Consider the following 21029-nt stretch of genomic DNA (forward strand, 5'->3'; position numbering starts at 1 on the left):
GCTTATCCCTTACGAGATCAAAACACAGCTTGCATAGCTCTTGCACATAAGAATTGGGCTCACTTTTTTCATGACTGGTCGGCGTCCAGACTAGAATTCTGCTTCTGTAGAGGTTGTTCAGTGTTAGTGAAACTTTCGTGTATGGCATTGTCTGACCCCTTCCTGATTAAAACGTAGAACTTCTTTTTACATGAAGAAATATAAAGACGGAGAGCTACGCGGCACAATAAACCTGAAGGAGAACAGCTTTATTTTGTAATGGAGCTTCTCAAGTAAAAAAAAAAAATATCTTGTCTGTCAGCTCTTATGTTTTTGCCGTCTGTTTCAACCTTCCGTGATTGTATTTACGGTTAGACAAAATGAGTACACAAAAGCAAGTGACACGCGTCGACAAACGTTTACGAAAGATCTTGCTTAAAACGGTGCAACCGCGCAAATATAATACGTGTGGAAAACTACACTGTAAGTATAGAAAACGCGCGCGCTGACCTGCGATAAGACACCGTAGCAGCTAGTTGGCTATCGAGCGGCAGACCGTGAATGCGGATCAAGCCAACTGCTCCGAGCTGTCTCGCGTCTACCGCCCCTGTGCTAACCCGCTTGTCGGAAGGAATGCTTCGTGAATGCGTGTTCTTCGCGATGGGCGCGGCTTTGTTTGCCGCGCAGCGTGCAGCTCTCTCAGTGAAGCACTGAGGTGAGGTGCTGCGTACGTTACAGTGGATGCGCTTTTCCCACAGAACTTCTCCGTGCATGTGGCCAAGCCCGACGTGCTGTATATCCACATCGGCAGCAGTCCTGTCACCTGCTTGAAGTTGGTCGACAAAAGGCTCTGGTGCGCCACGGGAAACAGGATCATCATTCTTAGCGCCAGGTGCGTGTGCAGTAGCCTTTACTGCCGTGGAACAATGGCGATAAAGCCAATATTTTATTACCTCGGTCCAATAACTTAAACGGAGGACGCCTTCGGCACGAATGGCTATTTATTTGTTCATTAAACTTTCCTCCTTCAACTTTCCTGTCGATATCCTAGGGAATTGTTTCAGAAAGTGATCCACGTAACCACTTGACTTGTCTATTAAGTGAAAGATGTAAGTGGGAATTGACTGAAATTTATCAATGGCAGTGTCGTCCACGTGTGTATGGTTCATATTTTAAAAGGCAACACAATTATATATGATTACTATTCGCCCGCTGTCTCAACGAATGCGCAGTCCTCTTTAATCAAAATACTGTTCGTGTATTGCCTGTATAGTGTTAACTACATTGCGCTGTCATAAATTCTCTAGACCCATTTAATTGCCATAGCCTTAGACGCGCAGTAAACTGTTAAGTAATTCAAGTTTTGCTGTGAAAATCATCAGGGAGACATCGTAAAATGACAAAAGCAGATAGCACAGCATTGTCCGCTGCTAATAAAGGAAACCGTTCTTGTGATGGCAACACAAATCTCAGGATCATCCAGATTGGCTGCAACAAACTTGTCCTGTGTGCATGTGCGAACTTCTCCCATGAGTCCTCGTCTCCTACTGCGTAGGACGTTGGACACGGTGGACCAGTTCCAAGTGTCGCCCAGCAGCCTGGACTACATATCACTACTCCAGCCATGCTCAGCTGAGGACTCCGCGGCCGACCACTGCGTCTGGCTCGCGCTGCGCGGCTCTTCCGTGCTGCAGCTATGGGACGCCCAGGCCCTCACCTGCAAGATGCTCTACGACGTGCGTGACGACCGCTACCCTCGCTCGACCAGGGTCAGTGGTCCTCAATCTGCGGTTGCAGAAGAGCCGGTTTTAACGTGGAGCCTGCGTTTAAACCTAGTACTGGCAGTAGTCAGATAGTTTACGTCCCTTACTTGTTCCTCGTCTGATGTTGCTCTCTTTGTTCAATAGGAAAGTTCACCGACTAGTCTAAGTTTCGCTGCTACCGCGAATTGCGCAGATAAACGTGATAGCCTTAGGCTCCTGCCATTAAGTTTTTACTCTACTCTTGTGCGTTCCGTGCTCCCCTGACCCTTACATTTATAAATGTTACTGTCACGAGTGACTTATTGGTGCCGTAGAGACTTGCCCTCGGGAATTACCAATATGGCACTGAGCGCCGGTATAACAGCGGTATTTAATTTGTGACCATATTGTTACGGATGGGAAAAGTTTGTTTATATTACAGATTGATTGATAGCGTAAAGCGAGGCAATTGAAGATCAGCCAGTAGTAGGTACTGGCTAGCTCCTCATACACCTTTCTACATCCTCATTGTAATGCGGACAGTGCAGTACATATATAGAGGGCAGTATGCGTTGTCCACGGCCTCGAAGGCAATGTCGATCACTTATTGCAGTCCTCGATTTCACATGCAAAAATAATCACTCCAGCCCATCCAAGCGACTGGACGATCATTCATTCTCTATGCAAACGCTACTAGAACACCGTTCCCACCGATCGTCTGCCCGCAAAGCCGTAACGGCACATTTGTGCTTTTCGAGAACGACTGGCCTGGAGGAACGCCGTTAACCGTGTGGTGTTGTCCGCGCGACTGCACGCATTCACCGCGTCTCTCCTTCCTCCATCAACGACTTTATATTCTCCTCCCTGAGCGTAGGGTTTTCAAGAAGACGCTTTTCTTGTTAACATACCCCTGTACTGTTTATTTTGTTTCTATCTCTTCATTTATTCGGCACCGCAGCGATGCGTGACATTATTATTCTGTTCTGCGATCTGGGACACTATACTACAGAGATCCATCCCATTTTCCATGCTTTTTTTGTTGTTAGTTGTTATTGTTCGCAATCAGTGGCCGATCGCGCCGATAGCTTCGTGCTCATAAAGAAGGGCGAAAAGAATGGAAAATTATGTGAATGGTTACAAAGTACGACCCTGGACTAGTTTAATTCAAGCTCAGTATTATCCTTAATACTGCGCTTTAGGGTACGCTAAGGAGAAGCACTAAATTTGATCAGACTGATAAGCTGTTACCTGAAAACTCAATTTTTCTTGATTTCGCGCTAATAGTTTCGATATCAAAAGAGGAAAGGAAGGTCGAAGCATTTTGTGCCGAAACTTTAGCGCCGGTACGTCAGTGTGACGTCACGGATTTCAAAGTACCTTGTGGTATTTTGGTTGTTTTGACTAAGTAAAAGCTCCTGAGACTTGTTCAGTCTTTGGCTCCTTTAGAACACACAATGCAGTTCACTTTTGCCGATGAACAATTAACTAGGCCCTAGCAGACGCTGTCAAAATCCATGACGTCACGGCAGGCTGATCCTGTCGCTTAACGTCCCAATTTATTCTTCGTAGTTTGTGCTGTAGTGATCATGAACCAATACCGGCTAGCTCACAGTTCCCCTGAGGCGGGAACTTCAAGGTGTCTTCGCCATCCGCCCTTCCTTTTTGCCCCTCCTTATCAAGGCTCTTGTCGCGGTAAGGGTGGAGTTTTTGGTATTGTAAAACAGTAATTTACGAATACACTTGAAATCATTTTTCTCTTCAGTGTCTTTTTTAATTGTCAAATTCGCTTAATAATAGACATCATGCGTTTATTTATTTACATCCTGAACGCGTAATAACACTTGCACGTGAATTGTATACTAGGGGCGTTACTTGTGTAGTTATCAAGCCATTATTACTCCTCGCCTTCTTCGGGCATTCTATCACGAAGGTGGTCGCTAGCGTCGTTGCCGTGACTGAGCCGCTCTTGGCGATGGTGTTGTGTGTCGGCTGTAGCGCTCATAAAGACAAACGTAAAGTTGCTGTTTCAGGCGTGCACTCTGGCTTTTGCACTGCCCCCGTACTGTATTGTACAACAACTGCTGTAGCAACCAAAAGTGAAGCGCCCGAAATGCTGTCTTATAGCACATTTGACGAGCGCCATAGTCATTGCGATACAAAGTCCGCTATCGCATTCTGCGCGACTGTAAGAAAGAGAAAAAAATGTGTAATGCTGCAATTTGCAGAAACGCCTGGTTGTTGTAGAAGTTGCATTTTACATTGTTGTCACGCGTTTTGCGATTTGTAACGAAATGATTACGGGCTGTGTCTGCGCTGTCGCCGCGTCTTCACTGTACCGTTCGCTCCGCCATTATCACCTGTTTGAAAAAACATGCTCTCCCGCTCGCTTCCCTGACTCGAAGTAGAGCTCATGGCGTCCATACGTATTGCTGTTTTCCTCTGTCAAACATTGACGCTAACGTTAGCAGCCCGGTGTATTTACATTGTGCTGTAGGGAAATTTCCTTGATCAAGTGATCTGAAGGATAAGACGATAAATGGGAAGTGCCCATACGTTCTCATTTCTGCGATGCTGGGTGACAAGGGATTCCACATTTGCGCTCTTGCCTGGGGAAAGTGATTTTGTCTCACGTTTGGGGGACGTGATGCTTGAGTGCGGACAGCGTGTTCGCAAATGGAAACCTTATCCCTTGTGTCCTGCAGCAACAAGAGGAAGACAACGAGCTGAATCCGGCGCGCGTCACGGTCCTGTTGTCTCTGCCAGGCAGCGTGCTTGTGGGCACGGCTCAGGGTTTTCTTATTATCTACCACCTGCTGCCGCGGTGCTCGGCCGCGAGTGACTGCAGAACTGATTCGAGTACTGAAGTTGCATCGGTCGCAAAGTTCGGAGTAAGGAACGTTCATTTATCTGCCATTCTGTATTTTTGCTCAGATTGAGCACGGCGTCTTTTAGGAGTGCTAATGTTGATGTTATCTCTGCATGCAGCGCTATTGCAGCGACATATCGTTTGTTTGCACTTGTTCATGCTTCTCTCCTCCTTGCGCTGATAGGTGCGTTTATTGTTTGCAGCCCGCACCATCGCCGACAATGGACGACCGAGGCGCAGTCCAAGAATCCGAAGTGAGGGTTCGTAACGACAACGGCTACGTCGCATCCACCCACAAGAATGTTACCAAGCCTGCGGGCGCCACGTTGACTGCGTATAAAAGCGACGATGGCGTGAATGATACGAGCGGCAGCCAGCATTCATTCCGCACGGTGATCAGCAAATCCACTACTTGCCTGTCGTCTTCACCGAGGAATACATCAGAGGAGGAATCTTCCCCGGGTTCTAAAAGGCGCAGCGTAACTAAACAGAACGGCCTCAAGGAGGATGATGCTGCACAGGAAGAAGCTGTAGTAGAAACGATCCAAGGCAAACTTGATGGTCTTGGAGACAAAGAGGTCACGCGAGACAGCTGCCAGGGCAAAGGTAAATCTTCTACATCATCGACGGGTCTTGCGAAAGATATAGAATTGTCGGGAGAAAGCCACTTCAATGGTGGAGAAGGCAAAAAGAGGAACGGAAGCCTCGTGGAAGGCCAACTTTTTCTAGCATCGTCTCCGGGTCGAAAGATCGGTCGGCGCATTATGGATCCATCTGAGATCAGCATCTGTCCCGTGACCGAAGTGTGCAAAGAAGACTCGCGCAAGTGGAGTCTCCGGACAGCGGACAGTTGCGTGTCCATGATCGAGTTGGCGGCGCCGTTGCGAAAGCAGTCTTCATGGAGCTCCACCAACACCGCACTTAACCATGTGCTGAAACGACACAACGCCAGCGTCGATTGCCTCCCTGCTTGGCTCAGCCGGGACACACTGAGTTCATCCCTGACGAGCGACAGCTACGACTTCGACGACTTCTTTGTGCAGTACGCTGACGACGGAGTGCCTACGCTGGCTGGCCAGGACTCCCATGTGATCCCTGCCTCAGCCTGTTTCGCAAACGAAGAGGCACAGCGGTTGCTTGAACGACTAACCGTGCCTACGGTGTACCTCACGCTGGGCAGCCAGGAGGAGCGCTCCAGCACGTGTTCCTTCTGGACGGAGAATGATGACGGCGCCGAAACGTCCACCACTCATGATGCTACCACTAGCGAGTGGCCCGAGGCACCTTCGTACGACGGCAACCAGCCAAGCAGCGACTTAGGCAGCAACATCTCCTTTAGCAGCATTGACCCACAGTACGCATATGAAATGCTTGTTCAGGAGAAGATTAAGATCTCGGACAAGGCCATCCGTTGCCTTGTTGAACTGAGGTACGTGTCAATCCTGCAAACCTTTCTGTATCTATTTTTATTTTTTATTTTTTATTTAAGGGGAGCTGATTCCAGAGTTTCGCTACTCTCATACCTTGTGTTGACGCGTTTTGTATGCCACGCGTTCGTAGTTTAGCACGCGGCGTGTGTTTTCTGTTGCTCCCAGAGTTATGCTGAGTATTTATGTAACTTTGAACTTCGATTCAGTGCCTCTGATTGTTTCACCCCGAGTTAACCTTTCTTTCTTTCCTTTTTCTTTCAGACGTAAAGGCGGCTCTGTAGTTATCAGCGGAGCTGGCTGCTACGGAGATGATGAATCGGTTTTGAAGTGGACCGAGGAAGGTGAAGAGGTGAGGTTAACTATAAAGGGCAAGTACTAGGCGGCAGATAACAAAATAAACGTCTCAATTAAACGTAGCCTAATTTGATGCATTTGTGCTGTATGCAGTGTAAAACGTTTGTCGTTTTTAGTATTACTCTAATTCAGGTGGGAAGAGGGCATAACGGCATATATAGTATAAGACTACATATATTCTAGCCTCTTACGGATCGCTTTTTTCTTCAGTTGTGCTGTTTTTCTGCCGGGAGTCACACCTATATTGAGTGTGTGCGCTAAGTAGGCGGATAAAAGAAGAAAGGGAGGCCACGATAAAGCAAGTCAGGGAGGCTAATAAAGCCATTAACCTTGCGGTAAAAGTCTTATCTAGTAATCGACGATGCAAGCCCTTCAGTTGCAGTGGTGACTAGGCCACTGTATGCCGATACAGCATAATCTGGGCTGGAATGAAACGCTGCTACCGCTTATGTTGCGGATAGTTCAATTATCTGACCAAGGCATTTCCAGCTGCAGATGGCCAGTGACATTTCTGTTTGGGCCAGAAGACCATTCTCTCGCATTGTAGCCTAATGAAGGCTGTATTTAATTACTGAAGGCAGTGCCGCCATGGTTCCTTTCTGTGTTCAACCTCACAGCGGCGCCTGCCTTTTCCGACGATATGGACAGCGTGCTCAGCTCTTTTCGGCATGCTTTATCTAGCCTTAGAAAGCACTTTATTATAAAGTAATTATTATTATTATTATTATTATTATTATTATTATTATTATTATTATTATTATTATTATTATTATTATTATTTGAACAATTAAGAAAAGCCTACAAAAGCACGTTACAAGAATTACGTCATATATGAACTAGTTGCCCAGGCGGACATGATTTACAAAAAATAACCAAAGCAATCAATTTACTAATTAAGCTAATGCCATTAATTGACTGCCTATTTACCGACTCTACGGCATATGTTTATATTGGAAAGTTGAAGGGCATTGTGATAAACGTACAGTTCCGTGTTTCTACATTTCTGTGTGGCGATGTAGACTGAAATAACTGGCTTAAAATTATTCGTTCCATTTGCCTGATAACGCACGCGGCACCGCGAAAAAGCGGCTCTCGATCTAAACCCTGTGCGACGTAAAAGCGGGTCGTAAAATGAAGCTTACAGTCTGACTTCCCTCTTTCCACGTTCTTTCTCTGATTCGCGTTGTTGAGAATTCCCGATTGAATACGCAGTGACTTTAGCTGCAGGGGGTGAGACGAACTGTTTTATCAGCCAAGCTTCATTTTATGCCGCCCTACCACGTCACAGGGCGGGGGGAGGGGTTGCTATGCGAGCCGCCTTTCGCTGTGCTGCATGCGGAATAAGGTAAATTGAACTAATTATATGACGCCAGTTATTTCGGCGTACATAACTGTTTTAAGATATAACACGGAACTAGTCTTTTGTGACGATTCCTTTTAACTTTGTAATATAAACCTGTGCTGCAAGGTTTGTAACTAAGGACCTAAATAATGCAATTAGCTTAATTAGTGAACAGATTGCTTTAGTTTTTATTATATATGAGGTCATGCTTGGCAGATAAATACTGTAGGAACCTGTCTCGAGTAACTATAGTACGCTTTTTTATAAAAGAAGATGTTCAAAGTAAAAAAAAAATTGCACTAGAACTCACCTCACGACGATGTCGTTGATAATGCGCATAAGAATCGAGCAGTGTAGCGACAGATCATATTCCTGATGTCACGTTGATTTAACACGCGTAGCGGTAATTCTGAGACTTTCGTTGACTCGGCTGTGTGCCACGTACTCCGGTATCGTTCCACTTTAATGTGGCACTCGTTTGCCATAGTTGGCAATGAGCATGACGGTGTGACGCAGTACCGACGATGGAAAGACGAAAACGGAATGGCGTCGATGCAACGGCACAGATGGTATGACGAGGACGGCGGGATGACAACGAGACGATGATTCCTAAATGATGACTATGGTGGAACGAGGTCAGCGTGTCGACACCGGCATGAAGACAATGGGATGATGCCAGTGTATGACGACGTGACGACGACGGTATGATGGCAAACGTATGGCAAAGCTGGAATGATGACGATGGCACAGACAGGACGCCATGAAGACGGCGGTATGACAACAGATGCATGATGGCGTCTGTGTGACCACGATGGCAGAAGTACGGCGGCGTAGTCACGATTTAATGACGACAGCATGATTACTTTAGATTGACGAACAAGGAATGACGTCGATGGAATAAACGAAGGCGGTATGACGACGACGGCGCGATGACAATGGTGTGATGATACTTAAGTGATGACGATTGTGAAACGAAAGCATGAGGACGATGACATGATGACAACCCTATGACGCCGGTGACATGACGGGAGTCGAAGGTCGAAGTTACAATGAAAACTATGAATCGACCGCGACGGCATCCCGACGACGGTATGACAAGAAATGCATAACGAAGACTGTAGCGATGATGCAGAGATGACGATGGCATGACAGCTGATAAGTGACAGCTTATAACTGGTATAACGAGGAGTGTATGATGGCAATGGCGGGACGATGACTGTACCGCGACACCTGCGTGACGACGACGGCATGACGAGAGTCGGATGACGAACCTGGAGGGATGATGATGGTCTGGCAATGGAGGCATAATAGCGACTGTCTGACGAACAAGGCATGACAAGGGTGGCATAATCACTATTGAATGACGATAGTGTGATTACAGTACTATGACGAAGAAAGATTAACGTCGATGGAAGGACGAAGGTGGTACGACAACGACGGCATCACGAAAATGGGATGAGAGACAGAGAATTAGGGAGGAAGGAAAGGCAAGGAGGTTAATGAGACAGTCCAGTTTGCTGCTGTACACGTGGGGATGGGGATGGGGGAGTGAGAGAAAGAGAGAGAGAGAGAGGATATGGGTCTTGATCGCACTTTCACATGCACTAAGCTAAGTGTAGCATGTCTACAGTCGGGCATTCAAGTCTGTGGCCTTCAGGTATTGAAGAAGCGCTCAAGTGGCTTTCTGGACTGATGAACTGTGAGGCCATGCTCCCAATACCTATGCTTCTGTAAATGGCCTATCGTCCAGTCTATTCAAGGCACACTGGAGAGTCTCGCATTGATTATCGAAATGAGAACATTGGCACAGATGACTGATAGTCTCTTCACACTTGCACTTAGTGTACGTGTGTGAGTCCGCCTTCCAATACGGTAGTTGTAGGAGGTAGTGAATGCTACTCCTACCTACAGGCGACGCAGCAGGCTTGCGTAACGTCGTGAAAGGTTTGTTGGTAATTTCATTTTCAATTATGGGTCGGGGCTGTGTAATGGATGGTTATAGTTCTGCAGAGTGTGCCAGTATGCTGCTACTGAAGTGATGACAATGATAAAACGACAGTGTGGCGACGATGGCATGATGACCATGGCATGACGCGAGTCGGATGGCAAAGCTGATTTTTAAAATTTATTTTGTAATACTGGAGGCTTGATAGGCCCAAGCAGGAATGCTTGGGTCTGACGACGATGCAACGACCACGAGGGCATCACGACTCCGAACACATACCTAGTGACCCAGGCTATTCGGTAACTTGGACCACTGGGTCGGAGTAGAAGTCATGACGACAATATCATGACGAGAGTCAGATCACGGAGCTGGAATGACGACATTTGAACGTTCACGACGGCGTCAGTATGCGGTGTAACAACGAATGCATGGCGAATGTATGACGACGATGGAGCGACAACGATAGCATGACGAGTGTCGGATGAGAAAACTGGAATGGCGGCGGTGCAACGACCACGACGGCAACGTACGCCTGAGAGCCAATACCTAGTGGCCAAAGATATTGACAACTTGGATTACTGGACAACTTGGACCACTACAGACAACTTGGTCCACTGGGTCGGGGTAGAAGACGTGATGCCGTCATCACGCCTTCTACCCCGACCCAGTGGCCCAAGTACATGACGAGAGTATCATGACGAGTATCATGACGAGAGTAAAATATCACGAAGCTGGAGTTACGCCAAGGGAAAGGCCACGATGGCATCACGAACAGGAGCACTTGCCTAGTGGCCCAAGCAATGGTAAACTTGGGTCACTGGGTCGGTTTAAGAGGCTAGCTTGCTAGCCAACCAGGTAGTGATGGATGGATGGATGGATGGATGGATGGATGGATGGATGGATGGATGGATGGATGGATGGATGGATGGATGGATGGATGGATGGATGGATGGATGGATGGATGGACGGATGGACGGACGGACGGACGGACGGACGGACGGACGGACGGACGGACGGACGGACGGACGGACGGACGGACGGACGGACGGATGGGTGGGTGGGTGGGTGGGTGGGTGCTATTTGCATTAAAGAAAATCAATGTATAGTCTCTTTGTTTTGTACCACACTGCGGTGAACTTGCGAACTTCAGCGCGGCCATGTTGTCGTCCACTGCGTTGAACAGGTTGACAGTACGGGAGAAGTAGTGTGGTAAGTGCGAGTGCCAAGTCTTTGAGAAGTTTGCATATGTACCAAAGAGAAAAGACCGTATTCAGTCCCGCAATTAAAACGCACATGCATGAAGAGCGCCGGGCTTAGGTATACATAACAGTCATTGGTCATCCTTGTTTTGTAAGGTGCTTATTATTTACCTCTTGTGCTCTTGGCTGCAGAAACTCTGGACAAACGATCCGGTGATCGAGGTGTGTCCGTACACGAACACGATCAAGCCGTCGCCGTACACGCGGTCCCGACTGCCCCGGAAGGTGTCAGTTGCACAGACGAACGGGCAGACGCGGACCGTCGACGGAGCAGCCGTGGCGATGACGAATGGCCCTTGCGGAGGCGGCCTCATGCAGCGCGGACGCAGCAGACCGCTCCTCGAGGCGCCCAAGGCGACCAGTTCCATGGGCGCGCGGCTGGCGCGCATGCAGAGCATGTTTGTCAAGAGCGTTGAGAAAAGCTAATCAAGCGCTTGCACCTCGCGTGTGGTCCACGCTCGGGCTTGCACTGTCCGAGGCCGGCTCCACGCTGTTCGACTGCTTGATTGGGTCAACGCTGCGCGCATGTGTGCGGAAGCTGTAAGCTAGAAGATGTCACTTATCAGCGTTCTCACGGATGGATAATTGCGTGCGTTAGACCTTGAAAGAAATTATTTTCCATCCTTCATGAAGGGTTTCTTGCTATGAAAGCGCACTGTCTCGCCTCGTGCATACGATCTCTGTTATAGCAGCCTTGTGAAGCACTCTGAAGCGTTCAAGGTGAGCCACTGGAATAAAGATATAAATAATGGAATTAACCGAAATAAATGAAATCTACGGGTTCATGCATTTTGTTATCACCGGTGGTTTGTTGGTATTTAATCTTGTGAACTTGACTTTTCGACCTGTCAAACTTGTTCTAATTCTGCGCTTACAACCTCTAATAATTTTTTATACAGTTAAAAAATATCCGCAACCACGTTTATGTAAGTGGGCATTAATGTATAGTTATGCCTCTAATGTTGTTATTGCAGTCGTGTGGGATTAACGTATCCTAGATGACGGGAAGTCTCTAGACCCTAAACCGTGACATCAGGCTAGCGGGATGATTTAATTGCGAAGTATGAAGGAACGAAAACGTGAACACGACAACTGCCCCGCTGTCTTTCTGGCACTCTCCAGTGAATGTATTTCTTGTCAGCAAATTGTGCATATGTTAGGGCTCCGGGACTTCAAGGTTTGCATTATCCGGATGCGGTGTCCGGTGTGCAGGACGTGCGACGCCTTCGACACTCGGCCACTCGTGCACAACTACGTTTCATCTTTCTTACATTTTTCACCGATGCGCCTGAGCATGTGTTTTCCTAACCGATTCAAGAAAACCCGCCACTGGTGGCTGTCGCGCTTACCTGCGCACTTGTTTTGGACCCTGGCCAATATGTGTCGAGTAAAAACTGCGCTGAATCGAAACACAGAAATAGATGAGCAGGAATGTTTTAGGGTTCTTTCAATCTGTAGTGTGTAATGCCTTTGACGAACTTCGCAGCGAACTTCTGTTGTCGACAAGAAAATGAATGGGAATATGCAGCTACAGCATCCTTTCTATGTTTCTGGGGCCGAATTCACAAAGCTTCTCGTTTGTAAGTGCTATTTACGATTGGTCGACCTCCTTTGCTAATAATATATCCAGCGTGACAGTTGGCTGGAATTTCCACTTACGAAAAATTCTAGCGTAAGAGAGTTTTGCGAATATGGGAGCCGTGATTTTTTTCTGGGGCGAAATGGGACAGCTCTCCTTTCTGTTTTCTGACCTACTGAGAAAGTTGCATTTGCCCTTCTCCTTCTGCTGTCGCACACGCCATTCCTACCTCAAAGCATAAATAATACCTGGAGAAGAAGTCATATTATAGATAGTTTTCTCCGAACTACTCAGGAGATTTTCCCATTTAGGCCATTTAATCTGCCTTGTCAATCAGGGATGCTATGACGGAAAACCAGCGCAAAAAGCCGGACAGGAAGGAGCGGACTGCAGGTCAAGGCGCTGTCCGCTCTTTCTTGTTCTGTTCTTGGCGCAATTTCTTTGTCATAAAGCTGTAAGCTCAAGTTCGGACGTTTCTGCACTTCCTGGATTCTTTAACTTGCTTCGCCAAAAGTTCGTCTTCTATCTTGGAGACGATAGCGTTATCCTGTTCTGTCACCTAGCCGGTGATTTCTTTATACTGGATGTTATGGTAAGTTGTCCAGTGTCCCGCTTACAGCAGCATTAATTCTTGCGACGGGTGTTCGTCCCTCGGCTAATCCCTTCCCAAGAGTAGTAGTTTTGGAATATTGGCCTTTCAAAATGCTACGCTCTGGTGGTGTTAACGTTACCTGCAGTTTCAGATCAGGGAAGGGTAAATGCATAATATCCTGCATTGTGACCTATATTCCTTGATATTGCTTCTGTCGCGATGACAGCTTGCTGGGATCGTCTTTCTGCGTCATGCAGAGATCACGTTTTCCTGCTTTTCTGCCACCACATTTTTACCAAAAGCTGTGCTGGGCTATCGAGCATTCGGTCTCTACAGGCACAAGGTGCAGCGGCACGACCTTGTGATTATGCAGCAAGTCTTTGCCGTAGATTGGTACACATCTAACTCGCTCCAACTCACGGGATAGAATAAAATAACACGTGCGAAACTTGCCGTGTCAACATGGTGTCCTGGTATACACTGCCATGCAGTGCGAGATGATTAACACACACACACAAAAAAAAAAGGACGCGACAACAAACATCGCTGGCTAGCAACAATATTGGTTATTGGAAGAATGAATAATATAGGTTTAATAAATTGTCACGATGTCGCAACACGACGGCTGTTTCTAAATGAAAGTTGGCAAAATTGCACATACAAAGCACCTGATAATCGCGTGCTTCAAAAAGGAACAAAAGTAAAAAAAAAAGTAGGAAAACACAAACGCCCAGCAAAACAAGGACACCAGAAAAGAAAGGCCATGAATGACATATGCGCAAGGTGTACACGTGCAGAATTTGACCAAGATGTATCAGAGTCACTTTATAGCTCACACCGTCCGACTCCCTTCATTTGTGTAAAGTGTGTTTCTACCATTATTCCTCTATCACGGTATGTAAGCGACACCTTTCTCGCTTCCTTCATTTGTGTCTTGGTCCCGTCGCACTCTTCCTGTTATAAACGTGCACCAACATGCCCTGTTCTCTGTCCTAGTAGTATGTGATGGGTAACAAGTGCCCACGCATCGAGGCTGAACTATTGCGATCCTAGATTGTCAGGCAGTAATGAAACATCTCAATATTCTACGCCGTTGTCATAATTTCAGATAGCGTGGCATATCCGTTCGAAGCACGACGCTACAAATTCAGAGCTCTCACCTTTTGCATGGCTTGCTGCTCTGAATGTAGTAGGTTAGCTATAGGATGATCGAAGACTTTGTTACCACGCAATTCGGTCCTGCTAGCTGAAGTCCTGCAATCTACGCGTCACAAATCGTCGTATCTTTAGTTCTAAATATTAAGGGTCCATGCAGGAAGTACGTATTTGAATAAAACCGAAGTCCTCCATGTGAACCGCATTTACACTGCTGGGAGTCATGTATGAAAATTACCAGTGTTATTTTATTATTGTATTTTCATTCTTTTTAACTAATCAAATGGCGATCAATTACCAGCTGGCATTTTATGAGGGGCCCGCGTCTTTATTGTCAAGTTTTCTATTGGGTGCGCAGGGCGAAAATTTGATAGGCCGAGTTCTCCACGCTTTTCGTTCGCGAAAGCTGTCTGTCTCTTGCCGACCGCTCTCACTGGCATTATCATCGATATTTCGATTGGCTGGTTCCCTTGCATTTGTGTCCCCGCCTTCGTGTTGATTGAGCACTTCCTTGTCGTGAAACTCCTCACCCTAGACGGGGTAGCTTTTTTTCTTTTTAAGTCGTGGTCTTCTGTGGCGACTTCAGATTTGGGGATCGCGGGATCCAGGTATTCGACAGCCACTTTATGACCACTCTTGTCAAAATAAGCCGTAGGACAACGAAGTGTACGTAGGACAACGAAAAAGGCGTCAAAATGAAGCTTGGTACAGAAGAGACGCACCAAGTTTGCGTAGAGCTATGTACGGAACAGTTATATTGCGTAATGAGTGCAAAAAGGTCGAAATGACACTCAGATGTTCTCGTTCAAACTGCGCGCGCCTAAAACCGGAGCGGGAAGTGGGGCTTTACTAAGCCAAAAATATGGGTTGATCCCGAAGCTAGTGCAGTCTAAACAACAAACCACATGGTGCGCTAATTCGCCCAAGAAGATGTCTTTGTCCATTTCAACCGCAGTTGACTCTTCTTTCTCATATGTATAAACGACACATTAGAGAGAATTTTTGTTCGTCACCTGGTAAATCTCGCCGGTAGTGCGCCTCCTCCCACGGTTGAGGGATTGTTGTCGAGGAAGTGGTTTGGACAGGATGTCAAGGGCATTTTAACGCATTTTAAAACGACTTTTTGTTCCTTGAGGTCCCCCATTTGTTCAAAAGATCTGGCGATTTTGGTTCCTCGTGCGTGTGGCGCATGACTTCGGCCCGCTCAATGTTCCTGTGCGACTGGGTCACATAATTTTTGCGCCGCTGGCATCTGTTAAAGCATAACTGCGAGTCGGCCTAGTTGGAACAGATTCATCATTTAAAAACTTTAGGAACATCCTGCTTAAACGTTTGACTAGATCGCGCAGATCTGTGGGTATTTAAGCAGGATGTTCTTCGAAAATAAAACCAGTTGTTAGAAAGCGCTTGTTCTTGTGTTGCTCCTCTTCTTTGTCCCTGTCTGTTTGCGCACAAGATGTTTTTAAATGATGAATCTGTTAAAGAATTGTTTTTGTGAAGGACGATTGGCAGGCGCATCGCACTTTTTCGGGAGAGGAGCCTCCCGTGCGTTCTTGACTTGTCACTGGCTGTAGGATCAACTGGTCGTTAGTGAGGAATGATAAGAAAGCAATAGAATCGAGCGCGAGAAATTCCTACATTATCCCGTCCTTAGTAATATGATTGTAATTAAAAATGCAGCTACATAAATTGTATTAGCATTGCAGTAATATTCAACACAATCAGCTTATAGAATACAAACCTATTAATGCTTTCTTCTCAGTTTGTTTCGCCCGCATATATTACCTCGGTTTGTTTCAAACATGGCGTGCACATTAGCTGCGCCATCTTGCGTACGGTACTTTTTTCTTTCGTACATGTCGTAGAAGTGTATGAAACCTGCGGAGCTGAATATTGTCAGTGGTTTTAGGCTGTCTCTTGCTCGTAAAACATAAAAAAAGTAAAAATTTGAACATTCATGAAATGCTGACCGGCTATTCTTATAGCTTTCGTTACAACGCTTTATTGTACTTGCTGCGTTGCTTTGCAGCCGCCAGCCCGTTCCATTCCGCGCTCAGTGTTCGACCAACTCGCCAGCCACTCCACAAAGAAGTTCAAAGGCAGCGAGTGTTACAAAAATATGGAGCCATATTTTGTGGGGATATTTCAATCACTCGGAAAGCTCTTTCTTGCGCTTCAATTGCCAGGCTACAAGCAGTAAGCGCGTACTACGTTTGATAGTTGAGGTATGACATCCAGGTGTTGCCTTGTTTAAAAGTGTAATCACTTACGCTTTTTTGGCACTGGTGAAAGGCTAGACAAATTTTTAAAAACGCATTTCAGATTAACTGTGCCCTCTGGCTCTTCCGTAGTTCCCACGTAGTCAGTAGCTTATTGTAGTGGCGACCGCGGGAACACATTTTTAATATTTGGCTCTGGGTAAGCGCTGGGAACGTCGTACGCTTAGGGAGAAATGTTCATTGCGTTTTCCGTGTCTTTCGTGGAGTGCTGCGTCAGGAATAAAAAATTGTTGCAGAGGAAGAGAAAATCATACCTGTCCTAGGGTGCACTCGTCGTATTCTCGCGCCGTTGCGAAAACAGTAATGACCGAACCTGCATCCCAAGCAGTACATGCTGAGCTTATTCGTTTCTGCTTGTTTTGTCTGTATACGCAGACAGCTCGGATGGTAGTATCTCTCTCACATCGCTTTAGGACAACTGGATGCTGGGCAAGTCGGAATGAATTCATTTTGAGACAGGCGCATCAGGAACGAGGACTCTAAACACGCAGCCTCTTTGTCTTCTTATTTTGTTATAGCGCAAGCTTGACACGGACAACAGAAGGCACATCTGACACACACAGAGCTACTTTCAACAACAGATTTATTTCTCGTTCTCGTCGCTATATATACACCCTCGACCCATCATACAGCACGTGTAAAATTTTTGGAAAAATAAAAAAATATATATAAACTGGGAACCACACGTAGGTAGTTTCTTGACTCACATATCCATAGACATGTACACGTTCAACGCAAACAAAGATAATTCAGCTCGTTTGAAGACAATGAAATGGAAGATTTACTGACGCATGCGTCGCCGAATGTTGATATGTGTCTGGCTTCTATTATCAACTGCGCCATTTCACACCTGATTCTACTCATGATGACTGTTTCTTTCAATCTTGGTTTGCACTTGCATCTGTGGCAATGGATGGCAACGTCAGCGGCCAAGTTGTTAACTTTGTTACTGTGTTCTCGTAGCCTGTCATTTATGCATCTGCCTGTTTGCATGTGTTTCAGCGAAGCACTGAAAAAATCATGCCAACACCTAATGCATGATACTTCGAACGGCAAGCCTCGCGTTTAAGCTGCGCTGGTTACCCGAGCCACGTGCTTGTGTCAGTTGCAGAAGGACTGCTTAAGAAGGCGCAGCAAAGCAGTTCGGAGCAGGCGCACGTTTCGAGCTCTGACATGAACAAAAGAAAGGTTGCCGTCATCCCCTAAATACACGGGTTCTCCCATAGAATAAGGAAGATTGCTGGAAGGAGCGGCATCAACGTTGTATTTTCGGCACCTAATAAATTGGTCAGCCTCTGTAAAAACACAAGGCCAAAAAGAATCCCACGTAGCGCATGCGAAAAAGAACAAAAACAAATTCGTTGATTGCATCGCCGGTGTGGTATACCGTATTCACCTCGGGTGCGGACGATCCTACATCGGTCAAACAGGCAGATGCGTAAATGACAGGCTACGAGAACACAGTAACAAAGTTAACAACTTGGCCGCTGACGGCTTTCTTGCCATCCATTGCCAGAGATGCAAGTGCAAACCAAGATTTAAAGAAACAGTCATCATGAGTAGAAGCAGGTGTGAAATGACGCACTTGATAATAGAAGCCAGACACATCAACATTCGGCGACGCATGCGTCAGTAAACCTTCCATTTCATTATCTTCAAAAGAGCTGAATTATCTTTGTTCGCGTTGAACGTGAACATGTCTATGAATATGTGAGCCAAGAAACTGCCTACGTGTGGTTCCCAGTTTATATTTTTTGTTTATTTTTCCAAAAATTTTACGAGTGCAGTATGACGGGTCGAGGGTGTATATATAGCGACGAGAACGAGAAATAAATCTGTTGCTGAAAGTAGCGCTGTGTGTGTCAGATGTGCCTTCTGTAGTCCGTGTCAAGCTTGCGCTATAACAAAAAAATATATGCCGTACCAACAAGCCCCTATTGCTATCCTCTTTGTCTTGCCTAGCGTCCTCTTTTCTGTCACGCCTGGCTCAATACGCATCACGTCACATTATCGTCTATATTATCGCACGTTAACGCGATAAAATCTGAGAGACTTTTAGAAAAACCTTAGGCGAAGCGCTTGGAGTACTCAAATGAAGAATCGTGAATGGTACTGGACCGGTGTAGAACCCAAACTCTGCTTAGGTTCCTTTTTACGCATGGTGTACTGGGTACGCTAAGTTTGCGTCGGCCATTACTATAGCTCTGTTAACTTGTAAAAGCGTTGTTTTTTGGCACGCGAGAAAAGGAGTATGAAAGCACTGCTGCTATACCTCTGTAGAAAGTTGAGACAGGCCATATATTATAGTATGTGACACCTCCTCTTTCTTTTACTGCTCTATTTTGCAGCGTCAGTACTGTGACGCGAGGCCTTTGTATTGAGTGGACAGTGACTCGAGAGTCAAGTCTTGGTTTTACAAATTCCAGGTTCTATTTCAACTTGATGACATAACAATTGACATTGCTGAAATGACAGAAGGTCATATACATATACCTGTAGAGCGAACTTGAGAGTTGGAAGGCTCACGTAGGTTTCTTTGGTTGCCCTTTACGAAGTAATGCTATTGAAGCACTCATTCAGAGCAAAACAAGGTTTTAAAGAATTCGAAAGCCTATGATTATTTACTTCCAGTGCAGAACCGAACTCCTGAATACTGCAGCGACTCACCACATTAACGAATTTCAGGAAAAGTCGTGAGTCAGTCCTGTCAGCGGGTCCTTCGCGCGCTGTGTCTATATGCGTGTGTGTGTGTGTTCATTGGCGGTAAACGTTTGCTTCATCGGCTTTGCACTCTGAACGGGAACTTCCCCATATTGTAGCTACCAGTATAATTGAGAAAACTACACCGTATACCACAACCAATCAAGGCAATCCGCTGTTCCTTAGCCGCAGCAAAAGCCTGCAAAGTGTTCAACAACGTGTTTCAAACGTCGTGAAAGCTTGTGTTTATTAGAGAAGAAAAAATACTGCAAATGCTTTTAAAGCCTTATTACTTGTTTTGAACTTCATAATAACCTTAAAAACAGATTGTACTGCACATTTCTGTCATTTTTCTGTTACATATGAAGCTAGTACTTTCAGTGTCAGTTTCGCAGACACTGTGTGCGGTTAAAGCTTTCCCTATATCTTTTCAAAGAAACAATGCAGGAACATTATTTTTTTGCTAAGTATTTGCCAATGAATCGCACATATAATAAGATAAGAAAAATATACTCGTTTTTTAAAACAATAAATGCGGTTATCAACTTGGCCTCATACTAAACTTGACAATATGCAGGTGTGATTACACTGCTCTACTCGAATAAGTTCGGTTCCGGCTCTTTCTCTCTGTTTCGTTTAGTTTTTGTCTCTGCACTAAATCCGAGATCGTAGCCCATGGCTATACGAATAAGCCGCATTCATGCAAACGTGAGACCCAGTTTGCTTTCAACCTTTTACGGAGAATGCTCCTTTCCGTACATTCTTCGGTAGCCTCAGAAAAGATTGTGCTGCGTAACTCACACTCAGCCGGGCGCAATTGGAAATGCCTTTTCAAAATTTCGCTTACAGAGCGCACAAGTCGAAAACGAGTGCGGCGGAATGCGCATGGTAAGCAATGTCTGTCGTGCGCCCACTGTTTACTGTAATTGCTTTCTTGAGAAATTATTTTCCTTTACGTCTATTTTGTTTTCCGTAAAAGTTAACCTCTGTCACTCTTACAAAATTCATTATAGACATTATGTTGCCTTTTTGTTTACCTTCTGTTGGTTGCAACATAAGTTTTGTTGAAATACAACGGAATGTAATGCATTAGTCTTGCAAGGGTGGCCTTTACAAGTAAATTTGTGCAACGTCTGATGTATAAAACTTACTTTCCTTCTCCTTGCAAAAACAATGTAAATAAAGAAATTTTCGTGGTTTCTCACCTGTGTGATGGTGTACTTGATCGCTTACGAGGCTAGCAAAGAAGTGGCACGCCCAGCGGGCTGTGGCTGCAGCCTAAATAGTGAAGCATAATTCAGCACAACAAATCGATCAGTTAGCGGTATTACTTGTCCGTGCACAGGCTTTGCAAGCATCTCTTCCTTCTTTGTTACTCAGAATATCGCCTTTCTATAAATAAAAATGAAGCATTTTGTTGTTTTTGCTTGATGCACTGCTACCACCGCCTTCAGCGACCCGACGTTACAGTGATCATCGATGCTTGGGTGACTAACTTCTGGCGACATTAAAGGGCTCCTCATCAGACCTAGTCGGACATTTTTGCTGTATACTGGAAGTTGTAAAGCGCCGTTCAGGGAGCGTCGGACCGCAACAATTTTCATGTAGCCAAGATGCAGCAAATTGTCAATAAAAATTGCACGAGGAGGCGAAATAACATTCTCGCGGCAGGGGTTCTATTTCATTGCAACTGCAAGAGCCTGCGAGCTACATTTCGTCCTCTCCTTCTTCCAATCGGAACCAAAGGCCCACATGACGTTAGGTCACGACTCCGGTCTCCGTTATTTTCCCCTCTTTTGCAGCGTGA

The 21029-nt window shown here is 45.9% G+C and overlaps 1 protein-coding gene across 8 annotated transcripts in view; it reads left to right on the forward strand.

Moving 5' to 3' along the window:
* The window catches only part of LOC135904829 (uncharacterized), an 809532-nt gene extending 797818 nt beyond the window's left edge, over positions 1-11714 (forward strand). For all 8 annotated transcript variants that reach the window (XM_065435817.2, XM_065435820.2, XM_065435818.2 and 5 more), the window contains 6 exons: positions 738-871; positions 1535-1748; positions 4424-4609; positions 4791-6016; positions 6279-6366; positions 11050-11714. In XM_065435817.2, coding sequence (XP_065291889.1) covers positions 738-871; positions 1535-1748; positions 4424-4609; positions 4791-6016; positions 6279-6366; positions 11050-11343 — 2142 coding nt within the window. In that variant the 3' untranslated portion in view covers positions 11344-11714. The remainder of the gene's footprint in view (positions 1-737; positions 872-1534; positions 1749-4423; positions 4610-4790; positions 6017-6278; positions 6367-11049) is intronic.
* The last annotated feature ends 9315 nt before the right edge of the window (positions 11715-21029 follow it).

Source organism: Dermacentor albipictus, chromosome 1 (genome assembly GCF_038994185.2).
Source record: "Dermacentor albipictus isolate Rhodes 1998 colony chromosome 1, USDA_Dalb.pri_finalv2, whole genome shotgun sequence".
Taxonomy (NCBI): Eukaryota; Metazoa; Arthropoda; class Arachnida; order Ixodida; family Ixodidae; genus Dermacentor; species Dermacentor albipictus.